Here is a 12,135-nt window from a genome sequence, read left to right on the forward strand (position 1 = left end):
CTATAATATTGCTTTAAATGTATGTATTTGAACGTATATGACATGTTTCTGTGTGTTGTGCACACTGTGCCCCTTAAAATAAATGAGTGCATGACGCCCCTATGATGTAGTGAATTAATTATAATGATATATTTTCGTTTCATAATGGAAGGAATGTATAATAAATCTGTATTATACGCAGTTTAACAAAGGGTAACCATTTTGCTTTAGTTTTATTTGATTTATTCTTCATTTGTATGCTAAATGTAAATAAATGGGTGCATGGCCTCTGGCCCCTGACGTAGTGAATTAATTATAATTACATCAACAACAACAAACGTTAAAATCTATATTCATTACAGCATACTGGTTTAATTAACCCAAAAAGCTATTTTAAGAGTTATAATATTTTCTATTTAATCTTTGGAGTATGGGTTCGAAGACTAGCCAATCAGAGCCCTCGCTTCTCCGTTTTCACTGGCCGCCACCCACACAGATGAGCATACACGTGAGCAAGCTTACGCAACACAACAACGGACCAATCGGAGCTCTGAGATACGACCGGAAGTTGTGTAGTTGCGTCGTTATTTTCGCTGTGCTCTTGTGTTGCCACAGGAACCTTTTAACGGACTGCCATTATTATTCTTTACAACGTTTCATTTTTAACTTCAGCAAAATGAAACACAATTCCAATGTCCCCGCCTTTCTCACGAAGCTTTGGACCCTCGTCGAGGACACGGATAGCAATGAATTCATTTGCTGGAGTCAGGTAAAAATAACGAAATGACGTTAGCCCACCCACAGGCTAAGAAAAACGGACCTTTTAGCATTTAGCCTAGCTCAAAATGACACACTTGTTTGTGATCCGGGTCCTGTGTGGTGTCTCTGGTCTATTGTTTATTGTCAATAACTGGCTTGAGATGTACAACGGCTTTTATGGCAGTACATGCTTCCATTGTATTGTATTGTTAATCACACCAGGTTGTAATTCGATAGAAATGTGTACCTGTGCAAGTACATTCATATTTATTGAGTCTGCATTATAAGGATTTACATTACAAGTCAAATAAAGTGTTGCACATATGTTGAAGGGAGATTCGGTTCTTCTGTTATGTGTCTTTTTTAGCTGAAGACCTACTGCATTCCAAAATAAAAGTATTTTGCTATTTCTTTAAAGATGTGCACACAGCATACAGATATGAGAACAAAATCGGGGTTTATTGGAGTACATAATACGTAAACAAATCCTCTATTTCTTATAGGAAGGAAACAGTTTCCTTGTATTGGATGAACAAAGGTTTGCTAAAGAGATCCTCCCAAAGTTTTTCAAACACAACAACATGGCCAGCTTTGTTCGACAACTCAACATGTGTAAGTAGTCCCACTAAACAAAAATGTACCTCCATCCTCACTGATCTCAGAATACAGTCAAACAATGTCTCTTTCCCTTTTGTTCTGTTTCTATGTTAACAGATGGGTTTCGCAAGGTGATGCACATTGACACCGGAATAGTGAAGCAGGAGCGAGATGGACCGGTTGAATTCCAGCATCCGCACTTCAAACACGGGCAGGATGACCTGCTAGAAAATATAAAGAGAAAGGCAAGACGTTGTTTAACCGACAGTCACAAGTTTTACGTTTTGGAGAGTTGTATTCTTGTAAACAATGTCATCAAGTTTATTTTTGACAGACTTTTTATTTGAGGTTGACGATACTGATGTTATTCTTCATGTAGGTGTCAAATTCACGACCTGAAGAGAGCCAAATAAGACAGGAGGACCTTTCCAAAATTTTGACCAGTGTTCAGAGTGTCCACGAGCAGCAAGAGAATATGGATGCTAGGCTTGGCACCCTGAAAAGGTAATAAAACAGTGCTTGCTTTGGCATTCTGTTCTCTTATACATACAATTCCCTCGTCGATGTGCTTTTATCCACTATTGTGGAAAAGCAAAGCGACATTGAGATGAATTATTAGTGATGCTTGCGAAGGCAAATATCTACTTAGCAGATAACATATAGACTTGAGCCTATAAGCAACCACAGAGAACATCCTAACAACTGGCAATTTACTTAAAACACTTGGAACACCTTGGCAACAGCTTAGCAACACTTTAAAAAAAAAAGACACCCTAGCATTGTAACAGCGATTTTGTCAAACACAATCACAACCTCTATCAAGAAAATGTCAAAATCTTGTTGTCTCCCTAGAGAGAATGAAGCTCTTTGGACTGAGCTCTCAGACCTCAGACAGAAACATGTGCAACAACAGCAAGTCATAAAGCAGGTATGTTGCACTTCCATGCACCAGTTTTGCAACACATGCACAGAGAAATCCAAACATGAAACCTAATGACGCTTTTTGCATCGTTCCCTTTAGCTGGTGCAGTTCATCTTCACGTTTGTTCAGAACAATCGCTTGTTTAATTTGAAACGCAAAAGGTGAGTCTAGTTGTGTGTCTAAAAATCCTGCCACTGAATTCTGCAAGCTTTCACTGTTATTCTTCTCAATGTTCTCTTCTGATTGATTGCAGACCGCTTGCACTGAACAGTAATGGCAAGAAGGCAAAATTGATCCACCAGATTTTCGATGAAACCAAAGACCACAGCAAGGTACGTGTAGAAACATGCGATTGTGAAAACGTTCTCTACTCCGTATACTGTCCCACCTTTCCTGAAGGAAACCTGTTATTTGGTTATCATCTTGCATTTTTCTGTCTTGATGAGATCTTACGCAGGGTTCACTTTGAGTGAAAGTTTCCTGCCCCTGGAAATGCATCTTAAATTGTGCAAGTGACCGTTAGTTGGTGGGGGGCTGATTTATTTATATAATAGAATTACTATATTGCTAATTCATATAGAAGCTTGATGTTTGTTTTGTTAGAGATTCATCTTATATCGTTTCCGTTAGTCCGCAGTGAATGGTCTCAACGGAATGACGAACAGTTCCGACATTTGCGACGATGTCATCATTTGCGATGTCACAGACGAAGATTCAGAATTTATTGATGACACTTCGGGGGTGGTTGATCAGAGGTAGGAGTTAAGTATTTAATACTATTTGCAGATTGTGTTTCGTCTCTTGGGGATCTAAAATGGTTACTCTTGGTGTCTTGCAGGGACGCAGAAATTGTGGAGGTCGATTACGAAAGCAGCCCAGTCACAAGAAGCGGCAGCATAAACAGCACCGTAACAAATTCAATCGCACAAGAAACACCAGACAAGAGCTTCTCTGACATTCCACTGAACAGCAGTGCCCTGCAATTAAACAAACTCTCAGGTCTAAGTTCAGAGGATCCAGTTAAGCTAATGGACTCTATTCTCAGTGAGAATGGAGCTATTTCACAAAACATCAACCTTCTTGGCAAGTAAGTAGCTGTTACCTACGGACAGCATGAGGGAGTGGAAATATCTGTGTTTATCATAAACTTATTAGCCAAAATATGGCAAAAAAAATGCTTTTAATATGAAGGAGGTTATTTACATTTAGTCATTTAGCAGACGCTTTTATCCAAAGCGACTTACAAAATATATGGATAACCTTTTGTCTGTTAAAGCCCTGTAACTTTTTTTAAATCATTGTGAACTACATATTACAGGGTAGAGCTCATGGACTATCTGGACAGCATTGACTGCAGTCTAGAGGACTTTCAAGCCATGCTGTATGGAAAACACTTCAGCATTGACCCAGATATCGAAGAGGTATGTTGGGAAGTTGATAAACTCTTTTAACCTATCTGTCCATCCCTCTGTTCTGCGAATCCCAAACTTATATAAAATTAAACCCAGCTACCAATGTTATTGTAAGAAAGAAATGATCAACTATTTTTAAAGGGGAAATGTAAGTTTAACTTTAAACACAATGTAATTTCTTAAAGTAAAATGCCTTATTAATAACCTTTAACACGTTAAAGGGATACTTAACCCAGAAATGAAAATTCTGGCATGAATTACTCAACCCTCAAGTTGTTTCAAATGGTGTTTGTTTGAACACGTAGAAAGATATTTGGAAGAATGTTAGCAACCGACAGTTCTGGGGCATCATTGACTACCATAGTAGGAAAGATTATTGTATGTTTATCTTTCTTTGTTCTGTTTAAGTTCAACACAAAATAAGTTATTTTGAGGAATCAAGTAAAGAAACCAGTCCTGGGGCACCTTTAACAACCATTTAAATGTTCTCTACTATGGTAGTCAACGATGTTTCAGTGGCTAACATTCTTCTGAATATATTTCTTAGTGTTCAACTGAACAAAGACATTTATACAGGTTTGGAACAACTAGAGGGTAATTCATGACAGAATCTGTATTTTTTTAAAGAAAGTTTAACAAAGTAAACCCATATATAATATTTCAGACGAAACTGTAAAACTATGATCTGAAATGAGAAGGATTGTAAAAACGTTCTACTTAGCAATTTTACCATGCATGTTTCTCCCCCTGAAAATACCCAGGAAAAAAAACAATGTTGGGAAAATACTTCATGTGAATTGAGCATTAATTTCTCAAGTTTATCTGAAAATCATCCACGTCTTCATTCTTTTGAAATAAAGCCTTGTTTGGTTGTCCTGTTTACAGGAAACCATCTTGGAACCAAGAGATGGTATCAGCAAAGACATAAAAGGAAAGTTTGATCTGGATAATTCAGGTGACTTTCACGTTCCTCTACCAATCAATAATTACATTGATTATTTATTCCTGCGTTGCATTTACTAACATGCTTGTTTCCTAGATTCAGATAAGCAGTTGATTCATTACACCACCTGCCCTCTGCTGGCATTTCTGGATGGATGCACCCCTCTGGCCCCACCTACGGAACCTCAGACCGAAACCCTGAGCCAGTCTCTACTGGATCCAAGCGATGAGGAACCCGTAGACCTGCTGGAGGAATCCCTCGAGAGACAGCCCCCCCGCAGCTCGCTGATCCGTCTCGAGCCCCTTACAGAAGCAGAGGCAAATGAGGCCACGCTGTTCTACCTTTGCGAGCTGAACTCTGACCTGCCCAGTTCCGACACAGCACAGCTGGATTTCTGAATCAGCCTGCGAAATACAGACTCAATTTGTAAATATTCTAAATATTTTTTGCCGAAATGTCTTTGGAATCTTCTGTCCATGAGTTTGTCATTCCTTCACTTCAGATACGTATAATATCGTTCACTAGTAGTTAGTGTACTTCTTACTAGTAGCATCTCCATCCGGATCACGCTGCATTTATGTTGCTGGTTTACATTGCAGCTTGTTTTGTGAAGCACACGTATTCCTGTACTTATTGACCGGTTCAGTAAAGAAGTCACAGCTATTCTTTACGTGTATGGTATAAAAGGTGCCTGCCTGATGTGCTAATCTCACAAATATTTGGGCTGTGAAGAATCTGGTTTGTGGTTAGTTCCATTACATTAAGCAATATACATTGATTTGTTTTTACTCTGAGCTTGTCATTATTATACTGTACTTGGCAGTAGCAAATAAAGTATTATTAAATGTCACTCCAATGTCTTTTGATGGTTTTCGCACACCACTCAGAAAATCATCTTGGTTTTAAACCTTTAATAAGATGATGGATCATAACAATGCACTTGTCAAAAGGTAAGAAACAACAACTCAGTACATGAGCATATTTAAGAGATATCAGCATGCAAACACTAAAAGAGTAACGATAGCAGAACAAGAAATTATGGGTTTTCAGAGATTCAGTGCAAAATGTTTAACACGCACACTCATTGGCTACGAGCTTAAAAATGAAATACTCAACTGACATGTGCAGGCTGCAAAAGGGTTAGCATTGTTACAGTCATGATCTTTTTTGTGTGGAAATAATTAAGCAGCATGACAAGCTAAAATCGATCACATACTATATACTATGTTTATATTGAGCCTTTTATAGGAAACTTAGTTTGACTTAGAGAAGACCTTAAACTGCAGTGTCACTACACAAATAACTTAAGATAGGTCAAGTTTACGTTAAACAGATCATTAATCATTTTTAGAATATACCATCATGTTGAAGAATACACTCAAAAGTCTTTAGGAATATATGAACATCACAAGAACTCAAGCGGCGCCCTTCATTTCGGTCTCTACCTGTAGAAATAAACACCTACCAACATGCACGACGAAAGAAAAAGTGATGTTAGTAGAATGAATGAAGCTCTGGCAATATTTACATTTAGAACTGCTATCCTATACAGGTGGATATTCACAAAGATAATGCAGGGAAGCTTTTGCTTTCAATGGCCTTCCTAGTCGAAGTCGCGGTTGGTGAGGACCAGCGGGGCCACCAGGGTCCACACGTACAGAGAGATGCAGATCCAGCTGGAGGTGATCTTGACCCACACCGAGGGCCATTTGCTGGTCATGGTCTCATAGTTGGAGTCGGGGCTTTAAAAATAGACACAGAATTTGAGATTGAGGTCACTTTTATTAATACTATATACAGTATATGAAGTATGGAAAACTTGAGGATACACACCTGTACCAGTTGGTAAGTGTCATCATGATGTACAATGAGGCCAGGAACAGCATGAAGTGGAAGAAAGAGTAGCTGTATGTGACTCCATCCGTCTCGTTGTCAACAGCACGGTTGGAGCCATCGCTCACTTCGAAGTTCTCAGGAGCGGGGCCGTCCTCGATCAGAGCGGACTCATCGCTTGTGAGGGTCAGCTTGTTCACTTGAGCGTTGCTGGAGTTGCGGACACTAGGTCAAATAAAAAAAATTGTACGACAAACCCGACTCAGGTGTTTAAAAGTAGAGTGTCTGGCTGAATGAGAAAATCTTTTACCTGGAGTACAGGACACACAGCAGGAACAAAATCAATCCCACAACACCTTGGGCATCCCACCACTGAACAACACGATCCTGACCGGCAGGGGTGGTGCTGTTCAGACCAATGATGCCGAGCAAGCTGGGGTTGCATTTACGATCTTGGGGGGAAATATTACTTTAGAACAATTCTATTAAACTGCACATGTTCACAATAGAGTCCCAGGTTTTGACTGCATTGCATGTCCCCTAAAAATGAATGTAATCCCAGAATGCACTGCGCCAAGCACAGTGAAACAAATGTACTAGAAGCAATTTGTGTAGAATTAATGTCTAGTAAACTTTGCTTTTGAAGTTCCATAACAGTTTTGATGCCATCTGGAAACTCACAGTGCACCATGTAGGCAGCTCACTAGATTTTGGAAAAGAGCTTAGACTTTTTTTAAACAAATATCTCATGACTCTCACCTGGCTCATTGGACATGGCAGACCAAGTCAGATACATGGTGTACAAGGTCACAATAGAGGACTGCAAGAGACCAGACCTGGGCTGGGACTCCTGAAAAAAGAACAGAACGTTAACATTACTAACTAAAGTAATCGATTCTGCTTTTATGTAGATAACTTCATTTTAAGGGATCAAATTCTTTCACTCCAAACCTGTATGACTTAAAGTGGCCATATCTCAGACAGCTTCTGCACATCTCATGTTAATATTGAGTACTTGTAGAATAGTATCGCACCCTTCAAATATCCATCTTTTGTATGATCACATTTATAAAAGACAGAGACAGCTGTACGATTATTTCTAAAGATGGGAGAATTGCCCGATAAGGGTGAAAGAAAAGTTGTCTCGAAACAGATTTTCATGTTCGAAAAAAACTTTCTGCATTGAGCACAGAAATACTACGGCATACATCCAAGTTGACCTTGTCAACTATGAGAAGACAGCACGTTTTATAAAGAAGATATTTTGAAGAACGGTGATTACCAAACAAGCCCCAATTGACTTTCATTGTATGGACACAAAACCACAAGAGATTTCTCAAAATATCTTTCTTTGTGTTGCACAGAAAAAAAAACATTTAACACCACAAGTGAATAAATGATGAGCAGGTCCGGGTATATAAAAACTAAAAGATTTTAATTAAAGGTTGTATACCTGGATTTTAGGCAAGATGGACAAGACAGAAGACCCGACACACAGCAGCATGTTGATGCTTATGAAGACTTTGTTCTCGGTACAGCCATCAGAGTGAGTGTAATAGACATAGAACAGAACCAGCGACATCAGAGACAGAGCGTAATTGATGGTTGTGGCAGACAAAAGAGCTATGAGAGGTGGGAAAAAATATGTTTTTTGTTAGCTACATTTAGTTACTCCTAAACACAGGTGTTTCATTCTTATGCGAGATCAAACAAAACTCAAGTTCTTCTCTCACACACCTGCATACCAACAGCGAGAATTTCCCTCCTCCATCTTCTCCACCCAGGACTCATTCCAGGAGTGAGCGAAGTCGATCAGGAGCACCAGCTGGATGAGGATGAAACAGAACGCTCCCGACATGCCTACGTAAAACCAGACTGAAAGAGAGCCAGCAGATCATTAGATCCTTACAAATGAAATTAAAAGAACATCTACTGACTGCAGGCTAAAGATCTCCATCGCAAGCAAGATTTTACTTATTGTCTTTACAAAAAGTGAGTTTTAAAATCAATATTATTAAAAAAAGTAATTTGATCAACATAAGGGTGAAAAATGATGAAAGATTATTTTATCTTATTTTTGGATGAACTATCCCTTTAGGGTAATGTCCTTAAAGATGTTTTTTTTATTACCAGTAGTAAAGGGGCCTTCAGGAATGAAGAACGCTCCAACGGTAATAGCAGTGGCGGCTGCAAACTTGAAAAACCAAAACCTGTGGAGAACATGACCATTTTAGAAGATTTTAGTTAACCTCACACATTTCCCGAAAGAGCCAGGTGATGGGTTCGAATCCCCACACTGATAAGTTAAGAAGTGTATGACAAACTAATATAGATAATGCTGATAATGCTTTGTTAGAACTTTTAGTTTCAACACATGGAATCTAACTGTCTGCTCAAAGTCAAGAACAAGACTTCACATGTTACATAAATATACTATTTAGTTTAAACCTGTTTGCCAGTGAATGTTTTAAGGCTAGCTTATAGATGTTTTAGAGGTTTAACATTTTTATTACCAGCTCAGATCGGTAAGATACATACCCATTATGCACAGCGCCTCGCGGGTCCTTGCTGCTCTTAACCTTGACCATGATGAGAGAGAAAAGCAAGAAGAACATAGCCATTCCAAAGCACACGCGATACACCGCTTTATAGCCGACCAGCACGTCACAGTTCACCTGACCTTTGACACCGGGGATGGACGTGCCCGTTCCTCCTTCACAAAAGCCTGGAATCTGCAGTGACAACGACACAAAAATTACAACCGAACAACAACCCGTCATCAAACAAATTCAACAGTGCTTAATAATGACCTTCTTCAGATGGCCCTCCATGCCGGGCATGAGCATGATGCAGGCGATCCCCACGCCCAGCAGCATGAAGAAGGCATAGATCAGCCGAGTGACGGTGGAGTTGTTTCCACTCGGACAGCATGAGCACAGCAGGCAAGGAGCACTGCCACAAAGGCAAGGAATCTACAGAGGAAAACACACAACCACACATGTATTAAACGTGTACACCTTTCTTCAAAACGACACCCTCCTTTGGCATGTTAGTCAATACTATGTCAGGAATGCAAAATATGTCACTGAATAAGAGCATCTCTGTTTTCTGATCTGTCACTCACAGCTGTTTACGGAGTAGAGCCGTCACAGAGACAAGTTCTGAGAACAACATTTCAGTGATGTCTGTCTGGTATTAGTGACATCCCCTTTAATTTTCAAAAACATTTTGAGTGTTTATTGAATATGTATTTATCACAGGGGTACTAAATAATGATGCGTCATCCCTCCTAACAAAAACATTCAACAGACTTCACTTACAGCTAAATTTGTCCGGTCAACGGTTTAGATGCGATTACATAAAAGAGGATATTAAATTCTTCCTAAAATAGGTATCATGATCCTAACACCTTGAAATAACACTCACCTCACTAATAACATGAACAGACCTTAAAGGGATACTTCACAGAAAAAAATCTGTCATCATTTACTGTTCCAAATGTGTATACATATCTCTGCTCTGATGAACGCAGAGAAAGATATTTGGAAGAATGCTTATAACCAAACAGATCTCAACCCCCATTGACTACAGCAAACATTTCTGGGGCATTTTTGAATGCCATTGTTTTTTCCTACTAAGGTAGTCAATGGGTGTTGAGATCTGTTTGGTTAGAAGCAATATTCTACGTATCTTTCTCTGTGTTCATCAGAACAAAGAAATATATACAGATTTGGAAGGGTAAGTAAATGAAGACAGAATAAACATTTTTGGGTGAACTGTCCCTTTAAAACGGCACTGAAACTAAAGCAAAGAGTAAGCTTTAAAGGGATACATCATCCAAAAATGTTAATTCTGTCATTTATCTGTCTGGTTATAAGCATTCATCCAAATATCTTTCTCTGAGTTCATCAGAACAAATCGAAATGATGACAGAATCCTTTGTGATGCTTGACATGTTATTATAATGTAAACTTTTTCTAGAATTGATCAGTCAACAAGCTTTTAGTCATTTTATATATATATATATATGTGTGTGTGTGTGTGTACACACACATATATATACGTATGTGTGTGTGCACAAACAACTAATCTGTTTCATATTATACAATGTCTTACCTTTATTTTAACTATAGAAACCAGATTTTGTTTTATTCGTCGTAAACCAGGATATTTGTAGTAGAATGGTGGTGACAGAAAGTGTGTCAAAAACATATTTACTACACTTTTACTATAATGACACTATGGTTATATGTATTTAAAATAGTGATTATTAAGTGTTAATACGACAACATAGCTTCTCAAGCCACATGTTTTTAAGATTCCGTCTCATAAACAGACATCTGATCAGTGTTTTGGTGTCGCAACACTATATTCATAACAAACGTGACCTTCTTGAAAAACCCCATGACACCTCACGTAGATCGACTGTAAAAGGGCTTTTAATCCCCACGTTAAGGACAAAATGTCTAATCGATTGTTGACGAGAATCAAAACAAAGATTTGCTTGAAAACAGGGGAACCACCCAGCCTGACGGTGTACATTTAATACAGCAGGGAGAATCGATCGATTCATATCACAAACGATAGCACGTTAATATAAAGGAAATAGCCTAATAAATCAAAAGTGGTATTTATTTACACGATGTTTGTTTAAATGTAGGGCATCGCGGTGGGCCCAGGCACCATTTTCCCTTTCTGTTTGAGGTTGCGGATGTCATCAGCATGACATAACTCGAATAAAACAGAAACATTTATTTTAATCGCACGTATATGCGATTATGTTTTTATTTTTGTCAAGAAATATGTACATCAACTCACCCAACTGGCCATCGAACAAAGGCCGAGCACAGCCCCCATGTTTAACTCTGTTGTCTGATGTTTCTCCGTGCGGGTTTGAAAATGGACGCAGTGTGTTTACAGTTCAGCGTTGCTATCTGATGAAGCCGGACGCAACGTGACAGCCAGCTATTTAATGTTTCAGAATAAAAGTCATTGAAAAGTCCGTGGTTTGAAGCGAGCGAGCGTGAGTGCGTCCAAACTACGTGCAATAAAATACGCGAATTTACGCGAATTTTAGAGGCAAAGTTTAAATGGAAATCGCGAAGGGTGATTAACGGGTAAGTAGAAGGCCACGGATCGGGACGGATAGACAAGGGTAACGTTACTCTGGTGCACATAGGGGTCCGATGAGAAAACGTTTAAAATAGCCTACCTTAACGTAAAGCTCTTAGTCTGCATTGGGTTCCCTTTGTGACAGATTAATGCAACGTGTATGCTACATTGACCTTTTTGTGTTTCTTTTGTATTGCCCTTAAGAATGGAAACTTCCAGTTTGTTCAATTACTATCGTTTCTTGCTTCATATTTTCTGTTTTGTTAACTTACCTGAAATTTGTTTACTTTAGTGAATTTTATATTGTCCATTTAATATATTAAATAATTAATTTCATTAAAGCTCATATCAAAAGCACTTTTATTGTGTAGAAACCCAGAATCACATGAGAATGTAGTTATTAAAATAATATAATTTACAAAAATATAAGTTTGTAATATATTTACTATTTATTGTCAATTCGTTTTTTAGTTATTTTACTTATTATCTATCTATCTATATATATATTAAACAAAAATGTAACATATTTTTGGTAAATGTTTTGCAAGCCAGTGTTTCTCGGGCCTGTTCCAGGATAG

At 38.5% G+C, this 12,135-nt stretch overlaps 2 protein-coding genes across 2 annotated transcripts; one reads left to right on the forward strand and one right to left on the reverse strand.

Moving 5' to 3' along the window:
* The first annotated feature begins 483 nt into the window (after positions 1-483).
* On the forward strand, positions 484-5,554 carry hsf2 (heat shock transcription factor 2). Its single transcript, XM_079475352.1, has 12 exons — positions 484-748; positions 1,242-1,350; positions 1,453-1,580; positions 1,715-1,839; positions 2,188-2,263; positions 2,357-2,418; positions 2,511-2,589; positions 2,888-3,012; positions 3,096-3,344; positions 3,576-3,678; positions 4,555-4,624; positions 4,709-5,554. Exons 1-12 carry the CDS (start codon positions 656-658, stop codon positions 5,008-5,010), a joined length of 1,521 nt encoding a protein of 506 aa, XP_079331478.1. The 5' UTR covers positions 484-655; the 3' UTR covers positions 5,011-5,554.
* On the reverse strand, positions 5,425-11,470 carry serinc1 (serine incorporator 1). Its single transcript, XM_079475353.1, has 11 exons — positions 11,264-11,470; positions 9,256-9,417; positions 8,984-9,177; positions 8,576-8,655; positions 8,183-8,320; positions 7,899-8,068; positions 7,205-7,295; positions 6,756-6,897; positions 6,446-6,670; positions 6,177-6,354; positions 5,425-6,073 (listed from the first exon to the last, which is right to left on the reverse strand). Exons 1-10 carry the CDS (start codon positions 11,300-11,302, stop codon positions 6,216-6,218), a joined length of 1,380 nt encoding a protein of 459 aa, XP_079331479.1. The 5' UTR covers positions 11,303-11,470; the 3' UTR covers positions 5,425-6,073; positions 6,177-6,215.
* Positions 11,471-12,135: the final 665 nt, after the last annotated feature.

The sequence above is a fragment of the Barbatula barbatula genome (assembly GCF_947034865.1).
Source record: "Barbatula barbatula genome assembly, chromosome: 15".
NCBI lineage: Eukaryota > Metazoa > Chordata > Actinopteri > Cypriniformes > Nemacheilidae > Barbatula > Barbatula barbatula.